The 25,192-nt window shown below is 41.0% G+C and overlaps 1 protein-coding gene and 3 pseudogenes across 1 annotated transcript; all 4 read right to left on the bottom strand.

Moving 5' to 3' along the window:
* Positions 1-327: 327 nt before the first annotated feature.
* LOC125592557 lies at positions 328-2,040 on the bottom strand. The gene is made up of 8 exons (XM_048767790.1): positions 2,026-2,040; positions 1,512-1,785; positions 1,326-1,440; positions 1,106-1,230; positions 910-991; positions 730-841; positions 495-652; positions 328-427 (listed from the first exon to the last, which is right to left on the bottom strand). Exons 1-8 carry the CDS (start codon positions 2,038-2,040, stop codon positions 328-330), a joined length of 981 nt encoding a protein of 326 aa, XP_048623747.1.
* LOC125592904 lies at positions 518-3,637 on the bottom strand (annotated as a pseudogene).
* A 2,176-nt stretch (positions 3,638-5,813) lies between these two features.
* On the bottom strand, positions 5,814-7,774 carry LOC125592903 (annotated as a pseudogene).
* A 1,491-nt stretch (positions 7,775-9,265) lies between these two features.
* LOC125592902 lies at positions 9,266-16,385 on the bottom strand (annotated as a pseudogene).
* Between the last annotated feature and the right edge of the window lie 8,807 nt (positions 16,386-25,192).

Here is a 25,192-nt window from a genome sequence, read left to right as displayed (position 1 = left end):
CGCACTGGATGCAGGGTTGTCTAGGCTTGAAGAAATAGGCAGAGCAGGCATGTGAGCTGGTCAGTCTTTAGGAAGTAGCACTGCAGGGGAGACAATCTTTGTAACAGTCAAGGAAAGCCTCTTTGATGTGAAATTGAAGTGGGCGACCTTGATCCTAAATTTGTGTGTGTCCTATGGTATCAATGAAACATTGTGGTAGTTGGACCTCATGGTCAGAACCATCGCCACCATTTTCCTAATATAACATCATACAGTTAGTTACTTCATAACTCTGAAGATGAAAGTCTACATGAGATTCTCACTCACCTCAGCATACATATCGATTAATTATGTTGCTTTTCGACCTGTTAGCTCTTTCCCAGCATCGCCAAGAATGATGAAAGTGCACTGCTCCTCATTATCATAGACAGACAATTCCACGCGGAAGCTGTGTTTAAGGAACAGATCATGTTACATATTCTAGAATGCAATTATGTGAATAGAAAGACCCTTACTTTGCTAAAGCAGTAGCATTTTCATTGCAGCACTTTGGACACATCAACATTGTAGGCCCATGAGTTAACTTTGTTTGACAAACCTTGCAAGCAATGTAATACCACTCAGTCCCAAGCTTGACGTCATCAATTGTGGCAATGCAGTCAAAGTAGGCAATCTGAAATTACATGCTTATGATCATCAGTAGCTAAATTTTCATATTTGTTTTGATTCTAATAAATATGTAGATATTACCTTAGCAGGCTGACGCTTGATGAAGTCAGCAATCTCACGTATTGTGAGCGTTTCAACATTAACAACTTCAACTGTGTTGACCGAAGAAGCAAAAGCAGGATTCACAGCCAACCTTTAAGAAGATTTTTTGGTCAGGTGATGGATTAGGAGTGGTTAAATGCTGAAAACTATAATACTAACAAGTTCAAGTACTCTTTGGTGGGGTCAACTTCCTGGTCCAGGAAAACTCTAGATGAGGACATAGAGCTGAGGCACAGTTTCCCTGTCAATTGGTACGCATGAGAGAGAGAGATGTAGAAGCAGTTAGTGTGGCTGAAGGCTCATGTAACTGAGATGAGAGTGTTAGAGTAGGTTAGTACGAATGGAGAAAGTTTACCACCAAGCCTTTTTGGATTAACCGTCGTGACCATCAGAATGGTTGGGGTGGTTACACTCTCATCAAACTTACGCCGGAAATTTTCCGCAGCCTGGTCCCATAAGTCAACGTTCACAACTGGACCACTGCAGTTTGAAATATGGTATGGAAAAAAATCAGAAACGTAAATGTAGAGCAACTAACTAAAGCAATAGAGATTGCTTCAAATACAGCCACTTACTCTTTAAGCTGCAAGTGGACCATAATTTTCCGAGAAGTTGAGCCATCATTGGTGCATAAAGCCAGACGTTGATGGAGAGTCTGGCCATCAACCAACTTAAGGTGACCAACAACATCTACAATACACACATGGTTAGTCAGAATATTCTCAGAGTTCAAAGCTGATGGGAACTCATATAAACCTCACCATGAAGATCCCCTCTTAGATCACAGTTGGCTTCAAAATCTGCATAGGAATGGAACTTGAAGCGCTGGTCCAAAATGGCTTCAATGTTTTCTTTAAGTTTTTTCAGGACAGAGATGTGTGTGAAGCAAATAACCAGCTTTTGATCAGCCACACGATACATCACCTTGTTGTTGGATCCAAAGAAGTTTGTGAGAGTATAAATGCTTCCACGTTTGAGCTCATCTTCATACCTGTTGACACGGTTTTGAGCGTTGAACCCCTGAGCAACAGTACCCTAGAGTTCAGAGAAAATGATTTAGTCAGTTGCATATTGTAGAAACATGTCGTAAAAATTCAGATTATTCTCTCAAACAAATATATGCAAAACGGACAGTGTTGAGCGACTATTTATCAGACGCGCAGCATATAAAGCTTGTGACGTATAGTTTTAGACTACATATAATAAAAATGGATTCAACTAGATTCAGTGAGGTCTACCGTAGTAAATCGAAAGTATGAAGGATGAGACACATACCTCTTCATCAATCATCAGCAACTAAAGCCCAATAAGGATGCCTCCTTTGAGATTGTTCCTAGCTTCCCAGAAATGGATTAGCCTAAACAATAACTTGGAATCGCCTGGTCCTTCTGATCACATAAAAGGCATAGATGCATTGCATGATAAGCATTGAAAATACAACATGAAACATCAATAAGGTCACAAGGTTTCTTGGGGATAAGGAAAGTACTACTGCGATAAAACCTGAGAAGGAAACTACAACACTCATAAAACAAACAAAAGCCATAGAACTCATGATAGTGATGATGATGAGTGATGGATGAAGGGTGTGGTGATGGTGCTGAACTGAAGATGATGATGATGATGATGAGTGATTCAACCACGTGTGACTGTGATCTTGATTGAGTGAACTTTCTTCCTGATGTGAAGCATCTCACAGTGGACAGTATCATGCTCTTTAACCTTCTACAAATCTTGTCCCATCCTTTGAAGAAAATCCTATCATCAGTCCATTTCCCTTTAACCCCATGCATGATCCCTTCTCCATCAATGTACTTGATGCGGTCACAAAATTTAAGCTTATGTTCTTTCACCACATTTGCAGGAATCAACTGCATAACACACAAAACCCAACAAAACATGTATATACCAGCCATATTAAGAGAAGGAAAAAGACAGTAAAACAGATCATTAAGTTTTCTTTTCTTACCAGCTCATAGATCCTGCTCTTGAGGGTGGAAGTAAAGCATGGATTAGACTCAACCTCCAAATTCGAAAACCCTTCAACAACTGCGACAAAAAAAAACATGTTTCAGCAACAAGTTTGTGTGTCAGTTAGTTAGTAAGTACTACTATGAAATATCCAACCTTCAGCATTAGATACAATGTCATCACTGTCAACACTCTGGCTGACTTCATCATCTTCACCAGCATCGAATGAAGGATCATCATCATCACCTTCTTCTTCTTCTTCCTTATTCGTATCAGCAACCACTGAAGAATCTTCTTCTTCTTCTTCTTTTTTGTCAGAATCAACATCAGAGAGGTTGACTGTCTCCACAGCAGCTCTTATCTCTTTACATCCGGAACGACCAAAGATACTGACTTCAAAAGTGTGGGAACCGTCGTAGACAAAGGTCAAGAACTCTCCGTCCTTGAACTCATGGTCCTCGGCAAACTTGGACCACCCTGAAGTGAAATACGCACGGTCACGTATTTTCTTGAAGCTCACAGTCCAAACACCACTTCCGATGCCTTGGAGCTTAGCTGTTTGTGGCAGGGGGTCTTCAAGATTCTCATTGAAAGACATTGGAATCGCCTGATAATCACCAAACATACAACAAGCTTATACATCAGAAAACTCATAATAAAATCAAAAGACTTAAAACGTATGAGGAGAGACAAAGGAACAAATCAAGAATCTTTTGATCACGTTTCATCCTAAGTAACTAAAGATTCTTTGCTCCTAAACCGTAACTCTCCCAAACATAATCCTCTCTACTTGCTACATGGAAGAAGGAAAAATTGAAAGAGAGAAGAAGAGATGTACCATCGATTCAGAAGCGGTTTGTGAGAGGAAGACCTTGAAGAAACGGGGAAGAACATCATCTTCTTCACTTCCAGACATGGAGAGAGGTCTGCTGTAAGTAGGGATGTTAATATGGGCTCAACCTAACAGGGTTAGCCCTAACCCTGCAAACCCATTTGTAACCCTAACTCTCATTTTTTAAACAGGGTTTAAACAGGGTTGGCCCTAATAAGACCAGAGTTTAAATTCTAACCCTTTTATTTTGATTCACACAATTATTATACAATATTTAATAATGTTTTTCACAAAAAAAAAAAGTCGAGTTTTCTCGCCAAAAACTAAACAACGAAATTTTCCGTCGAAACCGCAAAATCGAGTTTTCAACTAAAACAACAAAATCGATTTTTCCCTCCAAAAATGCAAAATCGAGTTTTTCGTCAAAACTTCAAAATCGAGTTTTTCCGTGAAAACGTAAAATTAAGTTTTTCTGGAAAACCTGATTTGCCGATTTCACGGTTTTGGCGGAAAAACTCGATTTGCCGGTTTTGGAGGGAAAACTCGATATTGCGGTTTTAGTTTTGGCGGAAAAACTCGATTTTGCTGTTTCGGCGGAAAAACTCGATTTTGCGGTTTCGGCGGAAAAACCCGATTTGCCGATTTCGGCGGAAAACTCGTTTTTGCTGTTTCAGCGGGAAAACGAAATATTGTAGTTTTGGCCAGAAAACTCGATTTGCCGGTTTCGGCGGGAAAACTCATTTTTGCGGTTTTGGCGGGAAAACTCGATTTTGCGGTTTTGGCGGGAAAACTCGATTTTGCGGTTTTGAGGGGAAAAACTCGATTTTGCGGTTTCGGCGGGAAAACCTGATTTGCCGGTTTCGGCGAAAAACTTGATTTTGCTGTTTCGGCGGGAAAACGCGATTTTACAGTTTTGGCGGGAAAACTCGATTTGCCGGTTTTGACAAGAAAACTCGATTTTGCGGTTTTTGCAGGAAAACTCGATTTTGCGGTTTTGACGGGAAAACTTGATTTTGTGGTTTTGGTGGAAAAACTCAAATTAGGTTTTGGCGGAAAAAAACACAATTTTTGTTTTTTGACAGAAAAACTTTATTCTTAGTTGTGAAGCAAAAACTCGATTTTACGATTTTGGGAAGAAAACTTTTGATTTTGATGCTCAATAAATTGGAGGAAAGAATGATATCATATCTTAATTTTTCTAGTTTTATCTTTAAAATTTAAGAACAAAAATAAATAAAATACTTTTTTCAATTAAATGAGTTTACTCTGGTACCAGCCCTAACCCTTGATTATAATAGGGTTAAAAATAGGGTTGAGTTAAAATAGTGCTGGGTTTATAATAAACAAAGGAGGGTTAGGCCGTAACCCTATAGTTAACATCCCTAGTTGTAAGAGAGATTCTTTTAAAATGGGTTGGAGAGAGAGAGATAGTAATGAGAGAAATGAGTCAAGAACAACGGGACTTATATAGACCAAGTTTGAGTCAAAGGAGTCAAAAAGCTTTGAGAAGAAAACAGAGTTGTATATCTACTAAAATTTACAGTTTAACCCCAGTCCCCATATAATGTGATAAAAATACAGTCAAGGCCGCAGAGAAGCTAGTTATGAATCGATGTTCTTACACTGACTGAGTAAAACTCATATAATGAACATTTTGACTATGGTCAAACCAAAGTACATCTTTGTTTGATCAATCTCTTTGTATCCATACACGTCACACTGACACAGAAAACGCATGTCTGAGAACTTAAAAACTTTAGAGAAAGATATAAAATAATGAAAAGTTGAACAAGCAAGTTAAGAAGAGACTGTAAATACAGCATTATCAGCCCCGGCCTTAGCTGTTGTAGTCCACTAGATACCCTGTTCTATTCGTTGGTTCAATCTCTCCCAACGACCCCTTTCTGTTACTTTTTAAAAAAATTCACAACTTATGACCCCACATAATTTCCCTGCTGGGTCCCTAAGTTGGCATTCTGAATAAATGAACAATGCATGAAAATCAGAAGTAGTCATATCATGTTTGACTTTTAACTGAGATTTTGTAATCATAGGTTTATTTTAAACGAGAAAAAGAGTCTTGGAACGTAAACCTTAAATGGTATTAAACTATTAGTAATGTATGGCAGCATTTGAAGGTTGATGAACGAATATTAGTTTGTTTGTTTGATGCTTAAAAATTCAATTTAGATTAAAATAAAAAACGATAATTAATCAAGAGGAGGAAATAACATCATCATTACTAGTCAAAGAAACCACGTTAGAGTGGGTTAAACTGTTCGGAGACTTCCTTTAGAGCCATGTCGAACATTTTGTTGGAGGTTTTAAGAGCGTCATCTATTCTTCCGTCCTTTAGAGCCACGTCTATGGTAGTTTTGAAAGTGGTGACTGGAATGAAACCAATTGAATATGCAAGGAGAGACTCAGCTCTCGCCTTGTTGTAGGTCTTGATTTCCTTGCTACACCGACCCGCATCAAAACACTTGTTCGCCATTATCTGAACCGTATCAGAGTTCAAGGTTCCAGATTGAGCTGACATATCATTGTACAATGCCCTAGCATGTGATTTTTGTCCGTATTTGAGCAGAACTTTCAAAAGGGCGTTGCCAGTTTCTGGACAAAGCAGTAACTTGTTTGCAAGAACAGACTGGTTGTAACACTCCATAGCTTCAACCTCTTTACCTTGCTTAAACCAGTACTCCATGAATGTGGCCATCAGGAATGCGACTCTGTTTTCGTATCGTGGATATCCTCGATAGAAAAAATCCCATGTAGACTTGTAATCAGCAATACTAGAAGACAACGATCGTTTAGAATTCTTCAAACAAGTGATTGGCCTTGTCTAAATTCCCAATATCCAAAAATCCTTGAATCAGATTGTTAAACGTTCACGTGATCAGGAAACATTTTAGAGCTGCCCTTAAGCAAGGCTTGAGCTAGGTCAAATCGACCAGAGTGGACTAAACCTTTGGTCAATACCCTTAAACTAGCTTCACTCGGGTAGTCAGGGACCATACCCTTGACGGTTCGGTGGAAATCAAGAGCTTCGTCAACAAGACCTTGTTGTAAACGAGACTCGATGATGTGGTTGCAGCAACTGCTGTTTGGTTTGAGCGTATGCTTGTTGAAGAAGTAATCGTAGAGATCGTAAGCGTCCTTGTGTCTTTTAGCACGCACCATGCTTCCGATGATGGTTTCACATGTATGGACTGCTACCTCCGGTTCGTCATCGGGTTTGCTGAAGACAGCCAAACGAGAGTACCTAGCTGCCGTGTCTAAGTCGCCAACAGAATTGGCGATGTAGCTGACTCTCGAGCTTAGCTCTCAAGTACGGCAATCTGGGTTTTTCATTATGTCCTCAGCTTTTCTTGCCACGGCGGTGCAGAAGCTGCGCCGACCAAACATGATGCGGCGGATCAGTGACATTATTTTTTTTTTTCTTTATACCAGGGAAACGAGGGCTAGGACAAGACAGAGACATATATTTACGAGTTATTCTTGGATTCACCACGTAGCGATTCATCTAATTCTTATTCGATATCTTTTAAAAAAGTAAACAAAATATTGAGAATTTGCCAAAATATATTAAGCTTTTAAATTAAATAAAAATAGTAATAATTGCAAGAAAAAAAATCGATATTATTAATGCCGTCATGAAAACACTAAACCTTAAACCCTAAATCATAAACCCTAAACATTTAGGTAAATCTTAAACCATTGGGTAAATCCTAAACCCCAAATAATATACATTAAACACTAAATCTTAAAAACACTAAACCATAAATTCATAAACCCTAAATACTAAACCCGAAGCCCTAAATCCTAAACACTAAAACCTAAAATCTTGGTAAATCCAGAACCCTTGGGTAAATCATAAACCCTAGGGTTCATGATTTATTCAAGGATTTAGATATTAGGGTTAAGCCCAAGGGTTCATGGTTTATCTACGGATTTAGGGTTTAGTGATTAAGATTTAAGATTTAGTATTTAGAGTTTGGTGTTTAGGATTTAGTGTCTAGGACTTACCCAAAAGGTTTAGGATTTACCTAATGGTTTAGAAGTTATGATTTAGAGTTTAGAGTTTAGTATTTTGGTGACGGTGTTAACAATATTGAAAATAATTTTCTTTTTTGCAATTATTACTACTTGTTATTCAATTTAAAAACATAATATATTTTGGCAAATTCTCATTTATTTTGTTTCCTTTTTATTAACTTTAATAAATAGTTAGATTATATTTGTTAATATATAACTACCCCAAAATTAAAAACAATTTCATTAGTTTGATAATCATCATTATCTAAAAATATTCTATATTATGTTATCCAAAAATATTTTACACCGTAATATGTTATAAATAAATATTATATAGTTTTATGTATATATGAATGTTTACAAGTTTATTTTACATAATAAAGGATATTTACTAAAAAAAACTTTATCAATTTTTTTAATAATTAATTAATTATTACATAATTCAAAATCAGAAAATAATTTATTATAATGATTTTTAAATTGATAGTATATTTATTTACAATTTTTGTAAAATTATTAAGCCCGCACTTGCGGGCAAGACACCTAGTTAAAACTAAAAACATAACAGAACTAAAAAGATGTACTTTGTGACGTAAAAAAAACTCTGCGGATGTAGCTAAATAAGATCTTATTAGTCTTACTCTCAATGTGAACATATTATCAAAAATAAATAAGAACAAACCTTAGATTGTGAAACTTTAAATTCACATCTTCAAAGTGCCACGTAGATAATTAATTAAAAATTCACATCTTCTTTAGGACCAATCAAAGTATCACGTAGATAATTAATTAAAAAAATAAATTTATTTTAAAATAACTAAAAAAAAGAATAACGCTAATTTTAACGATCATGACGCCGCCAGCTAACCTATAAACCCTAAATTTTAAACCCTAAACTTTAAATCCTAAACCCAAACCCTACACCCTAAACTCAAATCCTAGACCTTAAACTCTAATTGTATACCCCTAAACTCAAACTGTATACCCTAAATCCAAAATCTAAACCCTAAACCTAAACAATATACCCTAAACCTAAATCCTAGACCTTAAACCCAAACCCTATAGCGTCTAGGTTAAGGTTTGGGTTTAGGGTATATGGTTTGGGTTTTAAGTCTAGGATTTGGGTTTAGGGTATACGGTTTGGGTTTAGGGTCTAGGATTTGGTTTAGGGTATAGCGTTTGGATTTAATGTTTACGGTTTGGGTTTAGGGTATGAGATTTGGGTTTAAAGTATATGGTTTGGGTTTAGGGTCTAGGATTTGAGTTTAGGTTATAGGGGTTGGGTTTAGGATTTAAGGTTTAGGGTTTTGAATTTAAAATTTATGAGGTGTTATTAGTTTATATATTTTGATTGATTTAGAAATTCATATAGTATTTATAAATCCAAGTAAAATATGCAAATCCAGAGGTTTTCCCTCGGATTTGAGTCTTTGTATTTGTAACTAAAAAATCCATTCAAATCTATTATAAAATCAAATATATTAGTAAATCCGTACGATTGAATAACACTTTATTTGATACAGAATTTATGAATCATTAAACTAATAACACATGATTTTAATACAGATCTGAAAATCATAGGACCAATAACACTAGATTTAGTTCGGATTTTCAAATCCATTAAAATACAACAACCAATAACCCCTACTTAGGGTTTACGGTTTAGCCAGCGGTGTCAACATCGTTAAAATTGACATTATTTTTTATTTAGTTATTTTTAAATAAATTTAATATTTTTAAATTAATTATCTACTTGACACACTTTGATTGGTGGTAGAAAGAGAGGTGAATTTAAAGGTTCACCCTAAGTTTTGTTCAATAAATAAATAAATAGCAAAATTATGTGGCTCGATGAATAGCAAGCTTTCTTAAATTTGAAATCTTCATCTTGTTCAACATCTTGAAAGCATCATAGACTCTCCCAACCATAACGTACCCATTGACCATTGCTCTAAATGTTGAAACTGTTGAGGATTCATCCTGTAATCTTGGCTTGACTCAATAATCATCCCAAGCCTAAACGAATCTAATCAATCAAAGAATCAAGCAAGAAAGAAATAAAGAACACACTGAGACTTTGTTTACCCGGTGTTCACTGCACTTCTCGGATGTGGAGAAGCCACTATACATCACCGGGGAGAGAAACGGTCTCTCAGCCAATCCACTATAAACGTTGTGATTACAGTGTACTTCACCGGAGGTTTCTCTCCTCTTCTTCCTCTCTCTCGATTACATCTAATCCGAGTTACAACAAGTATAATAGAGGAAGAAGAACAAGCTCTGAGCTTAGATAAACCGAGAATCACATCTCTCTCTAGCTCACTCTCATCTCTTGCTCTCGCTCTCTCATCTCATCTCGAGCTCTCTCGCTCTCTTCTGATTCTGTTTTGTAACCGACTCTCCGTCGGAGAAGATGGCGATGATATACCCAGAAGATGATGATTCCTATTGCCCCAACTCACGTGCTCCTCACGTGTATGTTATTAGCTTTGGCAAACCTTCTGCTGGACCAAGAGTCTTTCCTTCACTCAGCATATTCGAACCTTCTGTTTGACTTAGAAGCTTAGGAGATTGATGACATAATCCCACAATTCTCCACCTTGGCGTCAATCTTCTACAGCCGAATCTATCTCCTCTTGAGCTTTCCGCCGGTGATTGAGCAGACTTGCTCATCTTCTGTATCCTGCATCTCCTTGCAGTCTCCTGAGAAAATATACTCCTCAGCTTCATACTTCTTTGAATAAAAAACCCATTCAGCTTCATCTTACTTTGATCTTCGCTTCAACGCTTCCTGAAACTTGTTTCCTCCGAGCATCCTATTCAGTAACTATCTTGATACACCTGAAGACATCTTCGCCACTGCTCCCTTGAACTTTGTAAACCCAGTTACAGCCTTGACAACTCCCAGTCTTCAACCACTTTTATCAGCATCAATGAACAGACATGTAACTCAGTTGTGATGTGAATCACAATGTCATTCATGTGATAATAACACACACACGCCTCCTTAAGTTTCTTTTCCCACCACTCCACAAACTTGTGTCACGCCAAACTTCTTCATTGATCTTCCTTTGGCTCTTTCCATAACCTGGAAACTTGAGAAAACCACACACCAGTAACTCAACATACACTCCATAAGCTTCTCCTTTGACTAGTATAGATCAGCCTATGATGCTTGACTTGTTAATGCAACTAAGGTCTTCAAATAATCTGCCAAAACCTGAAATGATGCTTTCTTGAAACTCTTGTAGAAACTGAATCACCACTGCCTCACACCAGAAGCACTTTGACTCAAGAAACCTTGTAGACAACCTCAATAACTAATAGAAAACTCACTGCTTATCCTGAATTTTTCCTCTACACCAATCTGTATGAACTTTCAATATGAACATCACTCTGCACCACTGCTTTGACCAGCAGAACACGCCGCCTAACTCAACCCGGTTAAGAAGACTTTCGATGTAGAGATCTCTACTCAAACCCTGCTCAAACAAATCTGCCTCAACAGAACTTCAGACAACAATCTGACCACCTGCTGACTTCTTTATCCCTGCCTCAAACTCACAAAACCTGTGACAATCCCTGAGACACTTTCTGTAGTAGAAACCTGCAATTCTCTGACCTGCATAACTCCACCACAGCCTGGTATACAAATCCCCTGCATGTTCCAGACTTTACCGAGAACTCTGTTTTCCCCGTAGCTCAATCCTTCTTGTACTCTCTTGTGACAGTACCAGCAACACTTGCTATTTATCTCCTTGTAGCTACTCTTAGAGAACTCTCTGAATTTGTTCAGCTTGGTTATTGACTCAAACAGCTCCACCTTGAACTGTTCTTCCTGGTCCATGTGAATACCTGCAAAAGCACACCTTACAAGTATTTTATATATTGATTTATCATACCTGTAGTGACTCTGCCTCGACGTCGTTTTACTCCATGCTTCCTGTGGAGAACCCATACTAACACTGCCGACATCCTCTTCACATCTGTGACCACAAGCTGAACCCCTTTACTCTATTTGCTTATACCCTGTTGAGCTTTGAACCTGCTGACACTGACTTGGCTCTCTTTTACTCTTCTTGCTGCACAAAACCAAACTGAATCTCTGTTGCTCTTGAAAGCTGATCCGCAGGACCTCTGAAATCTTTTCACACTGAAGTAGACCTGAGATATATGACTGGAAAGATAACACTGCTCCACCTGAAGTCAAAAAACATATAGCGATGTGCACTACAACACTTGTAGAGGCAAGACTCCACCTGAAACAATAACCTTTCAAAAACCCCAACGTGTTCCTCTTCACACGAAGCTTCACTTCTCAGATTTATAACCATCCTGCACTTTCTTCTTTGATTCACTTAACCCCTTTGTGTAGCTGACTGTAAACATGGCTTCTTGTTTCTGAATTTTATTTCAGACTTATCAAAATTATATTAATTTTGCAGCCATTCAACCATAGTCGCTAATACCATAACCACCAAGTGTCGCAGCTTCTTCCGAGCTCCCAAATCTGATTTCACTACCACCAAACTGACTGTGCTCCAACCTGTTATAGTCTCTGCCAACAAAACATCTTCACAGAACACTTTAAACCATGTGAGACCCTTCTGAATTTCACCCATCAGAACCTGTAGCAGATAAACCTGAAACCAGATTCTCTCAAACTGATTTTACTCCATTGATTTTACTATCAGTCTAACGCCATGCTTCTTGCCTTTATATCTTGGCAAACAGCTTATTCTCATAACCCATGAACGTTACAACCTTGAGTGAATCTCGCTTGTTGTGCTTCCAAACTTTATCCTCAGTTCCTGAGACTTCTTAGTTTCACCATAACCTGACCCATAATCTCTGTGACGCAACCTGCAACTCAAACTTTCTGAAACCTGAACCAGCTCCTCAAAATACCATATCTGTCTTGTTCCAAAACCTGTAGAAACTCATCATGAACCATTCTTCTCTGCAACTTAACTTCAAACTTGAATCTTAAAAGCTTTAACAGTATCGAATAGCCTTTGACACACATACAAACTCACTTTTAAAGCGTCCCTTAAACCTGAAATTCATAAGTGCCGCCATTCTTTAAAACATCCTGAAACCACAGCTGCATCTTCCTTCCACAAACAAGCTGACCAATACACAATTTGACACCAAACCTGAGTCTTGATCATTCTTTGCAAAGATAACATACAGCCTTTGTGATTTAGAGAGCTTCCATTCTTTATACACTGCAGTAGATGAGTATCCAGCCATCACAACAAAGATTTGTGACTGAGACGAAATTAGACATGTTGTCTACAAGACTTGAACCTGAGGAAACTATGAACTGACTTTGATTCTGTAGCCTTAAGTCTGATCTTGACTTAACATTTTAACCTGAGATCCTCCACCTCAAACAGCCAGCATCAAACCAATTCCAGAACTGCAGAACAACATCACATATCTGATTCTTTACACTTCAGTCTATGGTTCTTCATACTCTTGTGAACGCCACACCATATCTTGCAAGTCTCTTTGATCCAGAGCAACTCACATCAGCTTATAACTCTAGAGATGAGAGAGCTTAACTTACTGAAGCACCTGATTTCACAAACCGGAATCCATCCGCTCCGATTGCATCTTCCTCCGTGAACTTTTTTCATGCGTCTCTGACGTCGTCGTCTGAGCCAACGTCTTCATCTTCTTTCTTTTGCTCTTGACATTGCAAATCTTGCAACATCTACTGATTCTTCAGTCTCGCAACATCGATGCGATCGAAACTTCAATTCCTCTGATCCTTCTTCGATTCTTCTTCAGAACCGATCTTGATCCGTTTCCGATGAATCCTTGAATCGCCTAAACCTAGGCTCTGATACCACTTGTCACTACAAGAAAACACGCCGAATTCCGACGGAGGTTCCGACGGACATCAATGTTACGGATTATCGACCAATTTCCGACGAAATCCAAAAAATTGAAGTCGTCGGAATTCCGTCGGCCATTTCCGACGGAATTCCGACGAAACAAGGGTCGTCGGAATTTTCCGACGACTTTTCGACGACATTCCGATAAAAAATGTAACCATTGTAGTCGTCGGAAGTTCGTCGGTATATTCCGACGAATTCCCGACGAACCATTTGACCGTTGCCGACAAATATATATGACCGTTGTATAGCCGTTTGAGATTGGACAATACCGACGGAATTCCGACGGACTGCCACTATCCTTGCTGAGTTGGCATCCCAGAAGAAGTTCAACACCGAGATAATGCAGAACCTAGATCGTTTGATGTCTTCGAGTTCATCTTAGTTTTTTCGGCTTTTTAAAACTTTCTGAATGTTTTTTTTTCTATTTCGGTTTGTATGAATTTTAAACTTTCTGAATGTTTTTTTTTCTATTTTGGTTTGTATTAGTTTTAAATTTCTGATTTTTTTTAATTTATTAATATAAAAAAAAATATATAAAAATGCAAAATTAATTCGTTTTTAAAATTGGTATATTCCGACGAACTTTGGGCGTCGGAATATACCGACGGACAAATATCCGTCGGAATTTACCGACGAACCAATTTCCGTCGGTATATTCCGACGAACCAATTTCCGTCGGTATATTCCGACGAACCAACGTCCGTCGGAATACACCGAGGAATCCACTACGTCGGAATTGTCCGAGGAACGTTCTCCGTCGGTACATAGTTTTTCCGATGAACTCTGGTCTCGTGTGTCCGCATCGTAATATCGTTGGAAGTTTGTCAGAATGACGTTTTTCGGTATTCGTCAGAAAGTCGTCGGAAGTTCTGACGAAATTCCGACGAATTTTTTTTTTTCGACAAAACGATACTGATGGACAGGTTCGTCGGAAATTCGTCGGAATCGGTCTATTCCGACGAATTTCTGACGATTTCGGCCATCAGAATCCCCTGTTTTCTTGTAGTGTGTTGAGGATTCATCCTGTAATCTTGGCTTGACTCAATAATCATCTCAAGCCTAAACGAATCTAATCAATCAAAGAATCAAGCAAGAAAGAAATAAAGAACACACTGAGACTTTGTTTACCCGGTGTTCACTGCACTTCTCGGATGTGGAGACTATACATCACCGGGGAGAGAAACGGTCTCTCAGCCAATCCACTATAAACGTTGTGATTACAGTGTACTTCACCGGAGGTTTCTCTCCTCTTCTTCCTCTCTCTCGATTACATCTAATCCGAGTTACAACAAGTATAATAGAGGAAGAAGAACAAGCTCTGAGCTTAGATAAAACGAGAATCACATCTCTCTCTAGCTCACTCTCATCTCGTGCTCTCGCTCTCTCATCTCATCTCGAGCTCTCTCGCTCTCTTCTGATTCTGTTTTGTAACAGACTCTCCGTCGGAGAAGATGGCGATGATATACCCAGAAGATGATGATTCCTATTGCCCTAACTCATGTGCTCCTCACGTGTATGTTATTAGCTTTGGCAAACCTTCTGCTGGACCAAGAGTCTTTCCTTCACTCAGCATATTCGAACCTTCTGTTTGACTTAGAAGCTTAGGAGATTGATGACATAATCCCACAGAAACGTCAGGTCCCACCATCAATTCCTCTTCCTCACAGTTTGAAAACATCTTTGCAAAGAACTCCTCTGCCTCCGACATCTTTCCTTGTTCGCATAGACACGCGATGATCGTCCTATAACACGTCTCACTAGCCCACGACAACGGTATAGTCTTTTCATCACTAAAAGACTTCATCATTATACCAAACGTCTCGGGATAGCAGAATCCTATAATCTCATCGAACAGTTCCCAAGCCTCTGTTTTCTTACCGTGCTCCACCAAAACTCGTAAAACCCTATTTCCGACAATATCGTTCATCTGTTCAGACATGTCCAAAACCTTGTATATCTCCATAGCTTCCTCATCTTTGCGTTGCTTGAACCAATACTCCATCAACGATACCTTATAGAGGGCCATTGCCATGTGATATACTCTCCATGGGAGTTTACTCTTCAGTTCCTCGATTATTTGGCTAGCCTTTACGTATCTCCCGGCATCCAACAACGCCCCATGGACGCCACTAAAACGCAAGCTTCGTCGAGTCTTTTAGCATCAACCAAGGCTTTCGTGAGTATCAAGTATGTATCCACCCCTGGAGACAAACGTCCGTCTAGGACTATGTGACTGAAAAGATCAAGAGCGTCGTCGAGACAGCCTTGGTCGCAGTGAGCTTTGATGATGAGATTGCAAGAGAGCATGTTCGGGAGTGTTTGAGACTCGTTGAAAAAGTAGTTGAACAGAGAGATGGCTTCCTCGTAACTTTTGGCGTCGCACATGGCTCCAATTACTGAATTGCAGATGAAGACAGTGTCTCTTTTGAAACGATACTTTTCAGAGACAGCGTGGTGAGAGTACTCGACGGCTTTGTCGAGGTTAGACAGCTCGAGCATTGATGTGACTCGGTAGCGCAGAGATATTGGGCGGTGATCCATGTCGATGTCGTCGCAGTTTGGATCTAGTTTCGGGAGTGACGAAGGGTTTCTTCCCAGTGGGAAAGGGATCAACGCCTTCCCCACCGGAACTGCTTTCGATAAGGTCGGGTTTTGGACAATGCGACCTGAGGAAGGACATGGTGGAAGTGTAGCATCCCTGTCCCGATCTATGAACTGGACCAGTCCAAGGTCGGACTGATCAAACGGGACAGACATGTTGGACATGTCATCTGGATAAGTTCTAATCAGATTAAGATGATACTGTATGTCCGAATATAGCAGTGAGCTTGTTGGACTAAGCTGGACGGATTCAGAGAAGGCATCTGGTCTTGTCATCCGAGATAAGTTAGTCAATGTGTGGACTGACTTGTATACGTTCTGACGGGAACTGAGACTGAGCTGAACATGAACTGATTAGCTAAGGAGAATGGCGGGATCAGTTACTGGATCAGTTACCGAGCAGTTATCAGGACGGCCAGACAAGTCGGTTAAGACTGTCGGCTAAGCTGAGATGAGCTGATTCAGTAGTATCAGTCTGATTCGGACAAGGTTAGAGTTGTTGACTGGATCAGTCAGCTCTAGCTCGGTTTTCGCCTAAGTAAAACTGGCGGGAACAGTTAAAGTCTGAAAAGTGGAAAAACTCGCGCATGAAACGCCTTGGAGCGCGGGGTGTCGGTGGGTTAAGTAAATAACTGTTTGGAACAGTGATTGTCGGTGGGGTTGGTGGAGAAACCGCCCATCTGTTTCCCTTAAGTGGGATTTCGCGGATCAGGGAAGGAATACGGGTTTTCGGAGACAGAAAACAGAGAGAGAATTACCAAAAAAGGGAGAATCGGATCGGAGAGATCGAGAAGTGAACCGGAAAGCGGAGTTAGCCGGGAAGGGGATCGGGGTCTCAGTGATTGGCCACGGGTCTGTCTGGTGTACTGCGACTCCGCCTGATCTGATCGGGAGCGGACTGGTTCTCCTAGACGGAAATACAGAGAAAAGAACCCAGAGAGAAAAGGGGATCGAGAGAGAGACTGAGTTCGCGGAAACAGACTGATCGGGTTCTAACCCAACCGTCGGAGAGCGATGGTGCCTGGGCGGCTTAGGCTGAGTCGTAAGAGGTGAGCCGCGTACTGAGCAATGGAAACCCGGCGGATCAGAAAGGGGATCTCGGTTCTACTCTGTTCTGCTCTGTTCTACTCTGCTTTACTCTGTTCTGGGACAGATAACAGAGGAAAGAAAGGAGAAACCGGGACGAGAAGAGTGAGATACATGGCCGGAAAGCCGAACCGAGCAATCGATGGTGACCGCGAGTCTGGGTTAGTTGCGTACTGATCCTTGCGGACTGGGCCAAGGGTGGTACTGAAGATCTAGGAAGGCGGACCGGAGTCTGGTAGAGACCGCTGGGCTGTCGGTTCACTGTGACGTTGCCCGATCTGATCTGATTGGAGGCGTCTGGAGTTATCTGCGGTGGTTAAGATCGAGATGCAGTGGTCGCGGGCCTGAGTTGGGTTCGATGCCCTGATCTGATCAACCCCGATCGGATACTGTGTACGGTTTCGGTGTGATCGGTGTGCGACAGCATACGCTATCAGCCTATTCTGATGAACTGAAGGGAGGATCGGATACTGTGCTTGGAACGATCCTCGCCATGGAGAGATGTGGTACTGTCGTGATTGGATCGCTGAAGGCGATCGGGACCAGTGTCATACTGAAGGAGGATCGACTGGAATCAGGATCGAGTCTCGGGATCTGTACTGGTTATGGCACTGAGCCGAGTCTTGATGGATCGGTATTGAATGGACTGAGACTCGTACTGGAACTGGATAGTTCGATGGCAGGGTAGGCGTGAAGAGAACTGACTGAATGGATGGCTGGTTGGAGACCAAGCCAGCCGACTGTGTACTGACTGATCCAGGTGTGATCAGTGACTGTTTCAGGAACGCTAGCAAGGCCGGCGTACTGTCTGTTCTGGATGGTTGGTTGGAGACCAAGCCAGCCGACTGTGTAATGACTGATCCTGATGTGATCAGGACTGACTGAAGCGATGGCTGTGGAGCCGACTGTGTAATGACTGATCCTGATGTGATCAGGACTGACAGAAGCGATGGCTGTGGAGCCGACTGTGTAATGACTGATCCTGATGTGATCAGGACTGACTGAAGCGATGGCTGTGGAGCCGACTGTGTACTGACTGATCCGGGGGTGATCAGGTGACTGTTTCTGGAACGCTAATAAGGTTAGCGTACTGTCTGTTCTGGATGGCTGGTTGGATACCAAGCCGTCTCTCTTTGTTGCTTGGGTCACGTGGGGATGGTTGGCTGAGTGACTAAGGAACAAGGGGATTCGGTTAAGTATCTGATCGAGCTGGCTGGATAAGACGGAGTGTTCGGATGGATTTTTCAGATAACGAAGCACTGAGGCAGTAAGGTATATGTTTATTATACTGTCTGTTGTAGTGATTCGCTAGGATGCTGGATTACTTAGCGAACACTCGGATCTGAGCTGAACCTCATGGAGGAAAACTGGATAAAAATCCTAAGTTAAGAGAAAAATTCGGATATGGCCAGTTTGGTCGAGGGAAGCGAACTGAGGACGAACCGCCGTAAGGGAAACCGGGTCTGGGCGTCACAATTGGTATCAGAGCGATTACGGTTCTAGGAAAGAGTTGGAAGGGTTATTCAAGATTTGTCTAGACCGAATGGACGCGGAAAATGCTGAGCGCGAGCATTGGAGAATTGATGGGAGACTTGATCTTGGGAGTGATCAAGTCGGATTTACAGATTGTATGGGCAAATGTAAGTTAAAAGTCTAACTGTCAAGAACCAGAGATAAGATCATTGATGAATGATTGGATTGGTTGAATGAAGTCTGAGTTAAGATCATTTGGAGAATGATTGGATTGCTTAAGGTGTTCAGCATTACTCGAGAAGAGTTATCCAATAAATCTACCTAAGAGTTGGAGACAACCGAGAGGTTTATTTAAGTCAATGGACCCGAATTCTGAAGTGAAGAAACGGGAAAGATTGACGAAGTGTATTCTGAAGCTTAAGGATAATAAGCTTGCTGAAGTTAGGATTGAAGCAAGTGGCTCGAGGAAGCCAAGGATGCTTCGGAAAAGTTTAAGTAAGACAAGGACAATGATGTCGGATATGGAGCCAAGGAGCTGATGAGTTTAACTCTGTATGGACAAGACGTCCATTAACTGAATTTGGAAAGAAAGCTTCAGCGGACAGATTCAAGGCAGAATAGCCGAGTGGATGAGCTGAAGGTTGTGAACGGAAACAGAGTTGGACAGGTGGTCCGAGGATTGAGATGGAATCTCAATGAACTGGCTAAGGCGATAGATGGATTGCTAAGAGATAACCTGAAAGAGTCAGGAAATCGGGAAACTGAATTGGACAAGTCATCCATGGAAGAGCCTAAGGACTAATGGCTAAGGCACTGATGCTGGAATGCACTGATGCTGGAATGTGAAGTACCGAGACTTACATTCAAATGGGACGTCTGTTGAGAATGCTTAGACGGATTCTAAGATTTTCAAGGTAAAGGACAAGCTGGTCCGGGAAATTGAAACTGGAAGTTCCATGAATGGATTCGGAAAAAAAAAAAAAAAAAAAAAATCTGCGTAAGACTTACACATAGCAAGTGGCAAGTGTAAGCAAGTCTGGATACAAGAAAAAGGACAATGGAATTGTCAAGACTATCGAAGCTTGATTGTCTTAGTAGATTTGTGCGGTCCGAGAGTTGAGATCATCGGAACAAGAGATTGGAAGTCAAGTGTTCTTGCCAAAGACTTGTTAAGTGATCAAGAAACTACTCGGAGGTACAAGATGCTATTGATGATGAGTGGTGATGATATGCCCTTAGAAACTGAATGGGTTTGCTAAGGCATAACTGTACAGATACTGTCTGTTCTGGCGTCTATGGAAACCGAGAGTTTCCAAGACGTGACTGTCTGTCATCGCGTGTACTGTCCTGACGTCTGTGGGAACCGGAGTATTGCCAAGACGTAACTGTAATCGCGTCGGTGGGAACTAGATTAGTTCGCCATCGCGTGTCTGTACTGTGGTCTGCGGAAACCCAATCTGATGTCTGTGGGAGATGTACCTTCCAAGACATAACTGTACTGTTACTGGAACTCAAGGAGTTCACTACTGTGGGTTTCCGATCGCGATGAAATCACGGATGGGAACTAGTGAGAGTTTGCCATCACGTGTCTGTAGGACGTATGTCCGTTAGGTACGTATTGTATGAACTGATGTCTTTGGGAACTGCTGAGTTTCCAAGACATAACCGTGACTGAGTCAATGGGAACTAGATGAGTTTCCCATTTTGGAATTGTGAACCGGGAAGGACTGAGAGTCCGAAAGAAAAACTGTACAAGGGATCAAGTGTAGGATCCGGTAAGAAATGTCTGTAAGGATCACGAATGATCCGGGAGGTGTCCATAAAGATCAATAAAGATCTGAGAAAATCTTATGTCGATCACAAGTGGTCGAGGACTGGTTAGGATCAAGGAGTGATCCGAAGGAAACAACTGTAAGGATCAAGATGAGATCCATGCATTCTGAAAAGGTTAAGTTCCTAGTACTCGGAGTTAGGCCATGCTAAGGAACACTGGAGTGCGAGAATCAAACAGTCAAGTCAGGATTGGACTGAGACTGGTTGGAAATGAGTTCCAGAAGGACGAAACTGAGTCAATATGTGACTGTGATCGGGTAAGGTTTAAGCTGGAAAAACTTAACTAAGATGGTGAGTTAACACTTCGAGAATTGAGGTAAACTGGTCAGCACTGTTGGGAGTCTAGCGTTCTCGCCAAAGTGTGTGTCCAAACACCAAGAGATTGCTCGGAAGTAAGGACTACTATGCTTAGTGAGTTGGTGCATTGAACCGAGTCTGTTGGAATGGACTCCAAGCGTGATTGTGATCACGAAGTCTGGAACACAGAAATGGTCGAGTGACCGAAAGCCTGAGCATTGAGTCAAGGCAAGAGTGCCGTTTGATTGGGATTTATTCCAAGTGGTGGAGACTGTTCTGAATGGGTAGAACAAAGTTCTATTGCCTGCTGAACTCGAGGACGAGTTCATTCCAAGTGGGGGAGAGTTGTAGCATCCCTGTCCCGATCTATGAACTGGACCAGTCCAAGGTCGGACTGATCAAACGGGACAGACATGTTGGACATGTCATCTGGATAAGTTCTAATCAGATTAAGATGATACTGTATGTCCGAATATAGCAGTGAGCTTGTTGGACTAAGCTGGACGGATTCAGAGAAGGCATCTGGTCTTGTCATCCGAGATAAGTTAGTCAATGTGTGGACTGACTTGTATACGTTCTGACGGGAACTGAGACTGAGCTGAACATGAACTGATTAGCTAAGGAGAATGGCGGGATCAGTTACTGGATCAGTTACCGAGCAGTTATCAGGACGGCCAGACAAGTCGGTTAAGACTGTCGGCTAAGCTGAGATGAGCTGATTCAGTAGTATCAGTCTGATTCGGACAAGGTTAGAGTTGTTGACTGGATCAGTCAGCTCTAGCTCGGTTTTCGCCTAAGTAAAACTGGCGGGAACAGTTAAAGTCCGAAAAGTGGAAAAACTCGCGCATGAAACGCCTTGGAGCGCGGGGTGTCGGTGGGTTAAGTAAATAACTGTTTGGAACAGTGATTGTCGGTGGGGTTGGTGGAGAAACCGCCCATCTGTTTCCCTTAAGTGGGATTTCGCGGATCAGGGAAGGAATACGGGTTTTCGGAGACAGAAAACAGAGAGAGAATTACCAAAAAAGGGAGAATCGGATCGGAGAGATCGAGAAGTGAACCGGAAAGCGGAGTTAGCCGGGAAGGGGATCGGGGTCTCAGTGATTGGCCACGGGTCTGTCTGGTGTACTGCGACTCCGCCTGATCTGATCGGGAGCGGACTGGTTCTCCTAGACGGAAATACAGAGAAAAGAACCCAGAGAGAAAAGGGGATCGAGAGAGAGACTGAGTTCGCGGAAACAGACTGATCGGGTTCTAACCCAACCGTCGGAGAGCGATGGTGCCTGGGCGGCTTAGGCTGAGTCGTAAGAGGTGAGCCGCGTACTGAGCAATGGAAACCCGGCGGATCAGAAAGGGGATCTCGGTTCTACTCTGTTCTGCTCTGTTCTACTCTGCTTTACTCTGTTCTGGGACAGATAACAGAGGAAAGAAAGGAGAAACCGGGACGAGAAGAGTGAGATACATGGCCGGAAAGCCGAACCGAGCAATCGATGGTGACCGCGAGTCTGGGTTAGTTGCGTACTGATCCTTGCGGACTGGGCCAAGGGTGGTACTGAAGATCTAGGAAGGCGGACCGGAGTCTGGTAGAGACCGCTGGGCTGTCGGTTCACTGTGACGTTGCCCGATCTGATCTGATTGGAGGCGTCTGGAGTTATCTGCGGTGGTTAAGATCGAGATGCAGTGGTCGCGGGCCTGAGTTGGGTTCGATGCCCTGATCTGATCAACCCCGATCGGATACTGTGTACGGTTTCGGTGTGATCGGTGTGCGACAGCATACGCTATCAGCCTATTCTGATGAACTGAAGGGAGGATCGGATACTGTGCTTGGAACGATCCTCGCCATGGAGAGATGTGGTACTGTCGTGATTGGATCGCTGAAGGCGATCGGGACCAGTGTCATACTGAAGGAGGATCGACTGGAATCAGGATCGAGTCTCGGGATCTGTACTGGTTATGGCACTGAGCCGAGTCTTGATGGATCGGTATTGAATGGACTGAGACTCGTACTAGAACTGGATAGTTCGATGGCAGGGTAGGCGTGAAGAGAACTGACTGAATGGATGGCTGGTTGGAGACCAAGCCAGCCGACTGTGTACTGACTGATCCAGGTGTGATCAGTGACTGTTTCAGGAACGCTAGCAAGGCCGGCGTACTGTCTGTTCTGGATGGTTGGTTGGAGACCAAGCCAGCCGACTGTGTAATGACTGATCCTGATGTGATCAGGACTGACTGAAGCGATGGCTGTGGAGCCGACTGTGTAATGACTGATCCTGATGTGATCAGGACTGACAGAAGCGATGGCTGTGGAGCCGACTGTGTAATGACTGATCCTGATGTGATCAGGACTGACTGAAGCGATGGCTGTGGAGCCGACTGTGTACTGACTGATCCGGGGGTGATCAGGTGACTGTTTCTGGAACGCTAATAAGGTTAGCGTACTGTCTGTTCTGGATGGCTGGTTGGATACCAAGCCGTCTCTCTTTGTTGCTTGGGTCACGTGGGGATGGTTGGCTGAGTGACTAAGGAACAAGGGGATTCGGTTAAGTATCTGATCGAGCTGGCTGGATAAGACGGAGTGTTCGGATGGATTTTTCAGATAACGAAGCACTGAGGCAGTAAGGTATATGTTTATTATACTGTCTGTTGTAGTGATTCGCTAGGATGCTGGATTACTTAGCGAACACTCGGATCTGAGCTGAACCTCATGGAGGAAAACTGGATAAAAATCCTAAGTTAAGAGAAAAATTCGGATATGGCCAGTTTGGTCGAGGGAAGCGAACTGAGGACGAACCGCCGTAAGGGAAACCGGGTCTGGGCGTCACAGGAAGCCCGGGGAAGAAGAGTTTAGGGTTTGCTTTTTCTTTATACTGCCGCAGAATCCAAATTTAGAAAAATATTGTGTCTAATTATATATATGTATCCCATTGGGCCTCTCTTCGAAGCCTACTTACCAACTATATCGCCCGGCCCGACCCTACCCGACTATGGTAAGGTAGATATTGATCCCACCTTTTATGATCATGTTCTTCACGACTATTAATTTGATTTGGTGGATTTCTAGGTGGATGGATTATGGGAGGCGCATGTCTTAAAATATTTTTTTTGGTAAATACACTTTGGTATCTCTTTGTCAGTAGGACTCTTAAGCTAACAAAAAGGTGTAATCTTGGTTTTGCATGCATCCATTCATAAAATATCTGGATTACCAACAGTAGAGAAGTATTTCAATTTGTTTGCTTTCATTCATCCCAGCTTGCTATACACTTTTATTATTTCAACATCTCAAATTGTTAAAAAAAAAAAGAGAGAGAGAAAAATGAGTCATAATTATATTGCTCTTTCTCCTCCATTTTTTAATCTAACATTCTGTTTCTAAAGCTTCTACTAATACATCTTCATACAACAACTCAGAAATTAGGTCTTTGATCTGTCTTCACCATTTTTGAGGATAACATAGGTGATTCATAACAAAAATGAAAATAAAATAATTATGAATGGCAAAGGATAATATTATGCAAAAATCATGTGGTTTCTTAGGATGGCATTATTGGTCCCAAATATAAAAACAGAGGAAAAATCATTTTCTTCTACTTTAAGTATACAACTAGGTTCTGATCCGCCCTTCAAAGGACGGGTATATTTTTGTTTTGATTTTTCTTTTAGAAATTTAATTTTCATATTTGTTTTTTTTTTTGTAATTATATTTTTGTTTTTTTGTGTAATCATATTTGTGTCTAAATCTTAATCAAAATTTATTTTATAAAATAATAGCAATTTAAAAGTTGACCCGTCGGCATATACTCGTTTCTTTGTAATTATATACACATATGCCCGTTTCTTTGTAATTGTATTAGTCTATTTTAGATCTTAATCCGTGCTTCAAGTGCGGGTATAATGTTGTTTCTATTTTTTTTTTGTGTGTAAATATGTTACATTTTTCTGCAATTTGTTTCTTATATGTTATAAAAATTTAATTTATATGTTTGTGTATAATATTTTTTAAAAAATATTAGAAAGAGATTTTGATAAATGTATTGAATTTGTAATGTTGCATAACTATACAATTGTGTTATAGTCATTGCATACATTAATTTTGTACTTTATTCCTAAATAGTGGTTAATTATTAAAAAAAAAATAACAAAGTATAGTTACAATTTTGTTTAGCAATTAAATAGATAAAATTATATATTTTCATTAAATTTTCATGATTTGATTTCATAATATAATTATTTATATAATGTTATTATTAGATGTCCATTTAAAATTATACAATACTCAAAATCCCTTCCACTTATATCCATGGAGTGATGATTAAATAAAAAAAGCTTAGGATTAAACCACGTTTAATATTTGCTTTTATTTGCACATTTAACCATTATATTTACAATAAATTAAATATTTTTTGTAATT

The sequence above is a fragment of the Brassica napus genome, chromosome C9 (genome assembly GCF_020379485.1).
Source record: "Brassica napus cultivar Da-Ae chromosome C9, Da-Ae, whole genome shotgun sequence".
Taxonomy (NCBI): Eukaryota; Viridiplantae; Streptophyta; class Magnoliopsida; order Brassicales; family Brassicaceae; genus Brassica; species Brassica napus.
The sequence above is the reverse complement of the archived record's forward strand: the minus strand, read 5'-3'. Positions and strand labels throughout refer to the sequence as shown.